The sequence below is a fragment of the Typopeltis vanoorti genome, chromosome 16, assembly GCF_054136105.1.
Source record: "Typopeltis vanoorti isolate ZY-2024b chromosome 16, IOZ_Tvanoo_1.0, whole genome shotgun sequence".
NCBI classification, from domain to species: Eukaryota; Metazoa; Arthropoda; class Arachnida; order Uropygi; family Thelyphonidae; genus Typopeltis; species Typopeltis vanoorti.
In genome coordinates, this window is record NC_143564.1 from 38419749 (window position 1) to 38432030 (window position 12282).

The 12282-nt window shown below is 34.2% G+C and overlaps 1 protein-coding gene across 1 annotated transcript in view; it reads right to left on the reverse strand.

Annotated features, from left to right (window-relative positions):
- tweek (transmembrane protein KIAA1109 homolog tweek) overlaps positions 1–12282 on the reverse strand; it is a 1221702-nt gene that overhangs the window by 879760 nt on the left and 329660 nt on the right. The window contains 2 exon segments of the mRNA XM_090406645.1: positions 4085–4588; positions 4679–6044. Coding sequence (XP_090262771.1) covers positions 4085–4588; positions 4679–6044 — 1870 coding nt within the window.

Genomic DNA, 12282 nt, shown 5'->3' on the forward strand with positions numbered 1-12282 from the left:
TGCCTTTGTGAGAGACCAAGTTTCACAACCATATGTAATGACTGGAAGTATACACTGGTTAAATGTCTTCCTTTTTAAACAGAGTGGGACATCATTGTTTTGAAAAATGCTTTTCGATTTTCTGAATGCATTCCAGGCAAGTTAAACTCTCCTACTTAGTTCCTTATGTAGTCCACAGTTTAGATCAATCAGATGACTTAAGTATGTATATGATGAGTCTCTTTTCAAAAAATTGCTTTCTATTATTATGTTTTTCGGTGTTACAAAATGATTAAACATGATTTTAGTTTTTTCTCTGTTGATTTTTAGACTGGCTTTTCTGTTTCATGCTACAGGTCTTCTATCATTATAATAAGGTCTTCTGGAGTGTCTGCAAAAATTATGATATTATCTGCATATCTTAGGTGTGTTAAGTTCCTGTTATTAATTATCCAACAACAGATAGTGCTAATTAGGATTTTAGTTCTTTGTGTTGTCTGTTACAATTTTAAGCTATTTTCCATTATTATCTAATTGTTGCTGTTTGTGCACTGTGACAAACTGTTTCATTCCCTGAAGATGCTGGGAAGAAAACCAGTGAAATATCAGCAACTAACTATACAAATATATCATTTAATTTCTTAAACAAGAAATCCAGCAGCATCACTGAGTAGTGATCCAATTCAACTGTCACTTTATTATAAAAAGCAAGAAATTACTAAAGCAAGGCCTACCATTCACAAAACTATGTTGTTCCCTATAAAGTATCATATTCTTGTGCCCCACTTCTGAATTCTGTCTTTTACCAACTTCTCCAATACCCAGAGCTGTAACTAGACAGGTGCATGACACATCATCCAGAACGCTAGTTGTCATTCAAAAATATTACATATCTGCAGTATTAATAAATATATAAAAATATTAAAAATGATATAACATTTATTAATAAGCTTTTCTGTTATAATGTATTTATTTTCATTATCAGCAAGAGGTCCAAAATGAAAACCTTCCATAGGGCAGAAGAAATGCCAGTTACAATTCTGCCAATACTTTAACCAACACTCCTGAGATAATGATTAGCCTATAATTTGCTACAAGCCTTGGAGCCTAATTTATGCAGGAGAACTATTTGGCATTCTTTCCACTCCATTGGTACTTTCTCAAAAGTCAGGGTTAAATTAAAGAGCTTGGTGAGACAAGGATGTGTGCTCTCACCACTCCTGTTCAACATATATGCAGAGGTAATCTTTAAAAAAGCATTGGAAGAATGTCCAGAGGGAATCACAATAAATGGAAAGATTGTTAACAACCTACGATATGCAGATGACACCGTGCTAATTGCAGATAATATTATGGATCTCCAAAAACTCATTGACAGAGTATACATAGAAAGCCAAAGAATGGGAATAAATATAAACATCAACAAGACAAAATACATGATCATCAGCAAACATCCAGCCTCATCAATGAAACTGGCACTCAATGGGAAAAATATTGATCAAGTGTCAAGATATAAATATCTTGGTTGCTGGCTTAATGAAAGGTGGGATCCAGAAATAGATATAAAGACAAGGATTGAAGTTGCATGGCAGTCCTTCATGAAAATGAGAACACTATTCTGCAATAAAGACCTAAACATGGAAGTCAGATGCCGAATGCTGAAATGCTACGTGTGGTCTATTCTGCTCTATGGCTATACAGAAGAATGCTAAAGATATCATGGACAGAAAAAATTACCAATGAGGATGTCTTAAAATCCATTGGCAAAGCTAAACATCTGGTACAAATAATCAAGAAACGAAAAACATCATATCTTGGCCACATCATGAGAAACAGCAAATACCAACTTCTACAAACTATTTTGGTAGGAAGAATTGATGGCAAAGGAACTAGAGGAAGAAAAAGAATATCATGGTTTGACAACATCAAGACGTGGAAAGGAAAGAGCAGTGCACAACTGCTCAGATTAGCACAAGAGCGCAGTTTGTTTGCCAAGATGGTCGCTGACCTTCGATAGAAGATAGCACAATAAGAAGAAGGTGAGAGGAGCTGATAATTTCCTTGCACATTCTCATAATACATGGACTGATATGCCATCTAATCCCATGGCTGTATTTGCATGAAGGTTCTGCAATACCTTAAGTATTTCCAATTCATCTACCTCTATTCTCTGATCAGTCTATATCAGATCTGACACTGTAATATCTCTGCTTGGATAGTGCAAAATGGTTGCAAAATGATCACTCAGAACCCCACTATTTTGTTTGCTTCTATTACCTCCTTACCATCAGCACTCTTTAAAGTCATCCTTCCATGGTCATTCTTACTTTTACTTGCCACACAGAGAAAGAATTCTTTAGAACTTCTTTTGATTCCATCAGCTAGCTTCCTCTCATAATCAGCTTTGGTCTTCCTTATCATACAGGTCACCCTTCTTCCCTGTACTTTGTACTGCTTATGGTCATTCAAATCCTTTTCTTTATATTCCCTCTACAACATCAAGTAGGTACGTGATTAACATCACGTATCTACTTGACTTATCTTTCTGACTCTGGGTATACTGCTTCCTTCAAACACCCTTGACCATTTCCTGTGCAGTAGCAACATTTCTTCTCCCCAAATTTTTATGCTATAGGGCCACTGAAAGCTGACTCCTCAGCTTGCAGTACTTTTTATATGCAAATATAACCTTTGTATTTCATTTATTTTATTTTATTTTTTATTTATTTATTTATTATTTATTTTTTTGTTGGAATGTCTCAGTATTAAAGCAATCCCAAAACATCGACAAACACAACTGCTTCAAACTTCAAAAATTTGGAAAACTGCAATCAGTCCTGCTGCTGGCCACTTAACCAGTAAAACTGAGATTTCATATACTTCACATCTCACATTTACTTAATTGAGCTAAATAGAGTATTTCTCATGAAATGTGACTAGCTTCATAAGAATCTAAAGGGAGGGAAAATATTTTTACAAAGGTGGTATGCATACCTTAACAAAGTAAATGTTATAATGATTTGCAATATAACACTCTTTTATATATTTAAGTAATGACAATATATACATATCAGCACATGTCATTTACATGGGTGATTGTTCATAAAATTAACTTCTTTCAAGCCTATTTCTATTGGGATTCTCCTGATTAACCTTATGCTGTACACTCCAAATTCTACAAATTCTCTCTATCTTTTACACCCCAGCTTTTTTGATGTCTGTTGTGGAGATTTTGCATATCTCAACCAGGCAGAATCTTTGTAAATTACAAAAAAGCATGCTTGATATAACAAACTTTTAAAATGAGGACAATCAAGTCTGTTTTTTTAACAGTTCTGATGTACAGAAGCATGACTGTATACCTTTGTGGTAGATGTAATTCTCTACTTCAATTAGTTTTTAGCATGAGTACTATTAGTCTCCACATTAAGACACTTGGAGTGGTGGTCATTTCCAGTAATATCATAAAACAGGATTGCTAATAATATGAAAGGTTACTTTTAAAAGCCTTTACATAAAAATATTCTGTTTACTTGAGCTGGCAAAGCCTTCACACATCCACCCATCAAAAAGCCTATAATACACAAGAATTGTTTTTAGTTGCAATCATTGCTGGCAGCACAGACAGGTCAATCTGGAGAAACTGGACAAAGCAAAGATAAATAAGGAAACAGGAGAAAATAAACATTTCAATCTAATCTGGCTACATCATACTGCCAAAGAAAAATAATGCTGTATAATAAGAACTAAAATGCTATAATCTCATAAAACTACAATTCAAGAAATAGTATGTATGATACAATAAAAAGTGAGGAATGAAATTGTTCAACACATAGACAGCAAAGAATATTGTTAAAAAACTATAACAGTTTCACAGGCTGCTTATGCATGTAGTTACTGATGAAGCTGGTCTCCATTGTGGAACAATATCTTAATCTTATTTTAGCAACTTAACAGATTGCAACTGCAGGATGCAATTAATTACAATGTGTATATAAGTCAGCATCAAAGCATTCATTAAACAATAAATTTAATGAAAAGATTTGCAATAAGCTAGGTATAAAAATTTAAAGTAAGAAAATAAAAACTATCATAAATTGCTCACATTTATTTGTTTTATTATTCAGTTCTTGTTGAAGAGATCCTGGCCGAAACTCTTCTTCAGCTGTATGAGGTGAAGATGACTTCTGGGTCCATGCATACTGTAAGCTATAGCCAGATACTCTGTTTTTATCAATCATATGGAGTGAAGTAAAACCTTCTGTAACTGGTGAAAACTTTGGTTTCCAGCGTGTTGCATTACGGTGGAATAAATGATCTTTATTAGACCAGCAGTGCACTCCTCCGCCCAGTTGAGTGAGATGTGGAAGCGGAGGTGGTTCGTTCCAATGATGGCATACTAACTGCGTCATGTGAGATGTGTAACAGGACATTAATAATGGAGATTCAATAATGGGTTTATCCATTTGATTATGCAAATCTACAAGTGCTATATCTTCTTGGGAAGACATTGCTGATAAAAAAGAAGTACTAGACACAGAATTTGAGTCTGAAGGATCATGATGAGTACCACAAGATGAAGTTCTTTGTAGTTTAGTTGAATGAGCTTCTGTATCACTTGACTGCTGAGATGGTGTTTCCTGTATATCATGAAGAGATCGCCTAGTTCCAGACACAATTTTACGATCAACAGAAGCACTACCTGTTTTTATACACGGTCGGTAAGCTCTTTCATTTTCCAGTCCAGTATCATCCCCAAGTCCTTCAAAGGTTAGCACAGAAGACAAAGTATCTTCATCAGCAGAAAAATATGCCTCAGAAGAATGTGTTGATTCTGTTGAAACAGCTCTTCTTACAGAACGCGGAGAGTAACCTCTTGAAGCAATATTGGCAAGAGAATGTCTAGAACCAGATGTATCACGAGTGCCCATTGGCCATCCATTCAATGATACACGAGAATTGTGCCTACTCTGAGACATCACAGGACTAGTGTTTCCTTCCTGCACAATAGAACCAGCAGAGGGATCAAGAGATTTCATTTCTTCACTCTTTTTATCAACCTTTTTTTCAGAAAGTCCATTAGGATTCATAGGTGGAGCAGCCAGAGGATGAGAAACATGAGATGACTGTGGTGAAAAAGTTGTTGGCATTGACATATGAGTGGGACTACTAAATTGCCTAATTATTCTCTTTCCTTGGGCTGCAAGTAAGGTTTCTTTCTCTCCTTGATTATAATTATCGCAAATCTGTTTTCCATGAGAATGAATATCTACAACATTAGATCTAGATGCAGTAATATCTAATGCTGTAAGGGCTGGTTTATCATTATGACCATTTCCAGTAGACATGCTAGTGACTTTTGTGGTATGAGATAATTCAATATCTAAAGATTTCTTTGTTAAATTTTCTGGAGTTTTCGAGCCTATATGACTTAAATGTCCTTCAGTACAAATAAATGATTTCTCTGAATGACTAGGACTTGTTCCTGTAGTAACAGGATGAGTATTTTCTGAAATATCAAAAACAAATTTGCCTTTATGCAATATACTTTCTCCAAATCCCAAATTATCATCATTATATGTGCGGTATCTGGCAGAAACAGCACATGATTTATCTTCTTGGAAATCATTTACACGAAAAAAATATAAACCATTTCGATTACTTCCAAAGAATGAGCAACCACCAACACATCCACACTTGCCAGACACTGGATGAGAAGCAACATTTGCATCTGCAGGCCACAAAAACCAAAGTCTTTTTGATTTGGCATCATGAATTTTCAGAAATTTATCCTGAAGTGCCATAGTATCTTTTTGAAATTCAGAAGTAGCAGCATCAATATAAATAGGTCCAAGACTGAAATCTCCAACTTCCAGCCATATATCTGAAACAGATGAAGACTGTGGAATTTGACCATGACTTGCAATACTATATACTGAGGAGCACACCAAATTAGAACTAATCTTTGCATATTGGTGAATGCATACATGTTGAATCAAGGTACTTAATCCAGAACTTGTTTGCCCACCATGCAAGTTGCATGTTGCTAAACGAACAGGAAATACCTACAAAATAAATAAAAATAATAATTAAATTCAAAAATGGTACAAGTACAGAGCATTTATATGTGATCTATTTATTGTATGAAAAAAAAAATGTAACATATGAGTATATCTTACTTTAACTCTACAGTAAACAAAACTGGTCTTGAGGTAAATTATTGGGAAATTAATCTTATTTTATTGATATATCAATGATCAGAAGATACATTCCCTATTTAAAATTTTCCTGTTTGTAATATATGTGTAAAAAAATAAATATCAAAAATACTGTGGTAGAGAAAAAAATTATTATATTTCATCATTGACTGCCAATACCCATCTTAATATGGAATTACATAAAAAAGAGATTATTTATTAGTAAGAATAGTTCAGATGATGCAAAAGAAGCTTACAGAAACAGCAATTTCAGGTTTAGTTGTTTACACTTTGATAAAGGTGAAACCAAGAATATAATTTCTTGGCATCTTTCATTTATAGTATAACCAAGTGAAGAAACTTCACCATCTATTTCCAATCCAGAACATTTTAGTAATAAGTTGTGACACCTTTTGGCTACTCGTATATGGAAATATGACTTCTGCATTATTTCAGCCTTGGTATCACACCTGGGTCTGGCTCCCACTTATGAGAACTAAATAAAGGTTGAAATGGTCTGGGTAATGGCCCTTTCCTTAATGCATAGCATTATATATGTCTGTAAGGATATGTGTGTTGCATTATGGGAAAGTAAGGCAATTGATGTGAAGTCATTAACCTCTAATCTATAAGTAGCATAGTTATGAAGTGACATCACATGCAAAGTTCGTTTGCTTACGCTTGGATAAACGAAGAAACCAAGAATATAATTTCATGGCATCTTTAATTTATAGTATAACCAAGTGGGAAAAAACTTTCAACACACATCCACTCTGCTTATGAAAGTTCTTCAAATAGTTCACTATGCAGAAGCATTGGCACTTAATTCTGATGTCAATCTTATCTGTGCTACTGAATATGCTCTGAAATGCCATTTCTTCATAATCTCATTCAATTCTCTACATTTTTAAGATATATAAATATATACACAAAACACCACAGAAGGGAGGAATCTTGCAAACTTCAGAAATAGATAAACAGCACTATCTTACTGTGCATATATTGCAGTCTAGTCATGTACTCAAGTTTTAACAAGCATTCTCCAAACTTGTACATGATTTTTTGTTGGTGAATTAGCCATATTACTGGGTGATTTTACTGAAAAGATGCCAAGTAAGTTTTCAAACAAAGATTACATTAGCATTTTCATCATTCACAGTTTTTGTAATAGCAACATGAGAAGTGCTCTCGAGAAATACCAACAACAATTACACTGGCCAACAAAAAAAAATTTTTTTATGCTGATTATGATCTGACACTTGTTTTTTACTAATTTGGGTGCGCTGATTTCAAATATCAAACCGATTTTTCTCTATCACGTCAGGTTTTTCCTCTATGGCATTTTCTTTTTGCTAATTTGTAAGTTTTTGAAGTTTTAAGAAGGCAGTACTATTTAGAGAATCAAAAAAATCGATTTTTTAATATTATTTTCTAAAAGTATGTACTTTTGAAAATCTGTTCCTAACTTTTTATCAGGAAATTCGAAAAATTCCCGAAGATATAGCCTATTATTCAAAGCGGTGCAATTATCAGAATCGAAGCGCTCACCGCTCTTGCTTGTTAGTAAACAAATAAATGCGTAAGAACCTGCACAGCATGTACTGGTGCTTTGAATGCGAGAGATAACTGACCTAATACATTTAGGTGATGAAAAGTAGGCGATGACAACTGCCTAAAACAAATGAATGCTATATGCGTCATAGCGGACAAAGAACTCTTTCGAAATCAGTCAATTGTTAATCGATTGTGAAAGTATGATGAGTGCTTATAACGTTTCAATAAAGTCTCTGGTTTTTTTGTCTTGTTAATTGCATGTTAGTCGGCAGTGAAGAAAATACATCATGTCTACTACTCGAAATTGTGTCAATAGTGTAGATTCCTTCTGCTACATTTGTGGCAGCTTTACTGTTCCCAGTCAAAGGACAAATATCACTGATTTCGTTAAGAAAGTGTACTTTGCATACTTTCACGTAAAAATTGCAGATCAGGACAAGTCATGGGCTCCAAATAAAGTGTGTAAGTCATGTGTAGAAAATTTACGACAGTGGAGCAAGGGAAAACGCCAAAAATTAGCTTTTGACATTCCAATGATTTGACGTGAACCAAAAAATCACGTAGATGATTGCTATTTTTGTTTAGTTCAGACTTCTGGTTATAATAAGAAGAATAAGAAAAAAATTGTGTATCCAAATCTCGACTTAGCAATTCGGCCAGTTGCTCATTCCAATGAAATAGCCATGCCAATTTATAAAGGACTTCCTTTACTTGAGAACGAGCATGATCGGGATATGCCAGATGTTCTTGAGGAGCAAGACCCGGTTGTTGATTTAGACAATGAAAATTTAATTTCTAGTTCTGGACCGCAATGTTTTACTCAAGCAGAATTGAATGACTTAGTAAGAGATTTGGGCCTATCAAAGGAATCATCGGAATTGTTAGCTTCAAGATTAAATGAAAAACTTACTGGAGCAAGATACGAAGATAACTTTTTATCGCAGCAGGGAAAGTAATCTTGTACAATATTTTAAACACAAGTGTGGGTTTGTTTACTGTAACAATGTGTCAGGTTTACTAACTGAAATGAGTGTTGTACAATATCATCCAAATGAGTGGCATTTATTTATCGACAGATCAAGCAGAAGTCTCAAGTGTGTCTTACTACACAATGGGAATGTATATGGCTCAATTCCTATTGGCTATTCAGTCCACTTAAAGGAAACATATGAGGGCATTAAAAAGGTTCTGAAGTTATTAAAATATACAGACCATAACTGGATCATCTGTGTGGATCTTAAAATGGTGAACTTTTTACTTGGCTTTCAAAGAGGATATACAAAGTTTCCGTGTTTTCTATGCTTTTGGGATAGTCGAGCTAGAAACCAACACTGGAGTCAGAAACATTGGCCTCTTAGAATATCCTTAAATGTTGGAGAACAGAATGTTATAAATCAACCTTTAATTGACAGAGAAAAAATCATTTTTCCACCTCTACACATCATAGGTCTTATGAAGCAGTATGTTAAAGCTTTAGATTTACAAGGTGACTGTTTCCAATACATATGTGAAAACTTTCCACGACTTAGTTATGAAAAAATTAAAGCCGGTGTATTTGATGGACCGCAAATTAGAACTTTAATGAGAGACCCAAATTTCATCAACTCTATGAACGAAATTGAGAAAGAGGCCTGGACTTCATTTACGATGGTTGCGAATAATTTTCTTGGAAACAAAAAGCATGCAATTACAAAGATCTAGTGGAAATAATGCTTGAAAATCTCCAGCGCCTAGGTTGCAACAATGGCATAAAGCTTCATTTCCTATACAGTCATCTTGATAGATTTCCCGAGAATTTAGGTGCTGTACAAGGCAAAAGATTTCATCAAGACTTAAAAACTATGGAAGATCGGTACCAAGGAAGATGGGATTCTCACATGATGACCGACTACTGTTGGAGTATTCAAAGGGATTGCCAAAACAGAACACACAGCAGAAATTGCTACAAACAAAAGTTTATTCCCTGACACTCATGTGTAAGTAAAATTGTTATTTTTTTATAAATATTCTTGTAATTTTAAATGAATATTGTTAAGTAGTTATGTATCTAATTATCGGCCTCTCTCGCATTCAAAGCCAGTACGTGCCGCTGCAGGTTCTTACGCATTTATTTGTTTACTAAAAAGCGAGAGCGGTGAGCGCTCCGATTCTGATCTGCGCACAGCTTTGAATAATAGGCTATATCTTCGGGAATTTTTCGAATTTCTTGATAAAAAGTTAGGAACAGATTTTTAAAAGTACATACTTACTTTCAGAAAAAAAAAATCGATTTTTTTTATCCTCTAAATAGTACTGCCTCCTTAAAACTATCAAAAACTTACAAATTAGCAAAAAGAAAATGTCACAGAGGAAAAACCTGACATGAGAGAGAAAAATGGATTTGATATCTGAAATCAGCGCACCCAAATTAGTAAAAAACAAGTCTCATATAAAAGTCAGCAAAAATTGTGTTGGACTGTGTTATCTAAGCATATCATCTCCAAGCAACTAGTTTTGACTGATATATAATTATAAGTGGTCTAGAAAGTTCTGATAAACACCTAGAACAAAAATTATATTAAAGCAATTGATATAACTACAAGAAAGAGCACACGAGGATGTAAGAATATAAGATCATAAGTTAACTACCTTCATAACTCTGCTACTAGTATGTTCTAGGTGTTTATCTTAACTTTTCGGACCTCCCCCTTATCCTATATACAGATATGTGCAGGAAAATAGATCATTTGATATTGTATCCAAATCTGATCTTAAGCACCAGATAAATAACATGCTTTGATTAGTACAATGCAATCCTGCAACAAATGCTCACTGAATATTAAAATGGATTTGAAAGGTGCTAAAAAAATGTTTACAGCCAATAATATCAGTAAGAAGTACAATATCTTAAAGACAAAGATTTGCATCCCAAGCGCTTGTGATGTTGGATACCAGCAAATCCAAACAACTGAAACCAAGCATATATTCTTGTGAAATAACAAGAATATAATGAGCATATCTGTTAAAACTCATCACACAACAGTTTAAAAAATTTTTAACACCAGTTTTTTCAATGAATAAGGCAAGCTTGTTGGGAAGGAATTATACAGACAAACAATGTTTGGCAATCATCTAGGTGAGAAAACATACCTTAAGTTTTCAAAATGAGATGTGACAGTGTATATATTTTGATCATGTTGGAATGTATATGAACTTATAAAAAATAGAGATGCAATAATCAAAAGAATTCGGGAATTTTATACTGAACTCTATGAAGACAAAGACCGTGACATTCAAGAATCATCTATGGATAACTCGAGTGAGGAAGAATATGATGCCCCTGAGATCTTACAAGGCAAAGTGGAAATGGCACTGTGAGAAATGAAGAATGGAAAGGCCCCCGGGAGAAGATGGAATTATGGTAGACTTCTTAAAACTGGGAGGAAGCCTGTCATCAAACAGTTGACTAAACTCTTTAATAAATGCATAAAATAGAGAAAAATTCCGAAAAATTGGAACAATTCACTTCTAATATTAATTTTTAAAAAGGGCAATAAGGAAGAAATTAAAAACTACAGACCTATAAGCCTATTCCCCACAATATAAAGTTTTCACAAAAATTATAAATAATAGAATAAAAACTAAACCAGAGGGAATGTAATCCTGTGAACAAGCTGGATTTAGAAAGAATTACAATACTTTGGACAATATTCACACATTAAGACAGCTGATTGAAAAATCAATTGAATACAATGAACCCTTATGTTCTGGCCTATATAGACTACGAAAAAGCATTTGATTCAGTTAAAACATCTGCAACACTAAAAGCACTTGAAACCCAGGGAACTGAGAAACCATATATTGAAACACTAAAACATATTTACAATAATGCAACTTCTGTAATTAAATTATATAAAAACAGTGAAAAGTTCCCAATACAAAAAAAAGGCATCTGGCAAGGCGACACCCCAAATTATTTACAGCTGCACTAGAGGAAGTCTCTAGAAGCCTTGATTGGGGAAAAAAAGGAATAAACATAAATGGAGAAACGCTGCATCATCTGATATTTGCAGATGATATTGTCCTCATAGCAGATAATCTTGAAGATCTGGAAGAAAGGCTAAATCATCTAAATGAAGTCTCCAGAGTAATTGGATTAAAAATAAATAGAGAAAAAACAAAAATAATGATGAATAAATATGATCAAGAGCCAAGAGGCTATTTTTTCCGGCAGTGTAATTAAGTTAAGGGGATAATAAATCCTTCATTATTTTACAGCTGGGATATGAAACTCGGAGATCTAAATGTAAGAGTTTCATGCTGAAGAACTATCAGCGGGTCCAACCGTAAGTCAACACCTGGGTGGTACAACACTTGGGCAACTCGTGTCAAAGGTGGAACAAGTTCCGTCACTATCCTTAATATTTTCTCATAATGTAAAATGCAGCTCCTAGGAGATGTATTACTGTTTTACATTATGAGGAGAGGCCACTACCCTGACCAGTTTCAACCTTTATTGAGGTCTCATCAGTGAGTAGGTAGACCTGGAAAACCAAGGTTTAAGTGAAACGAA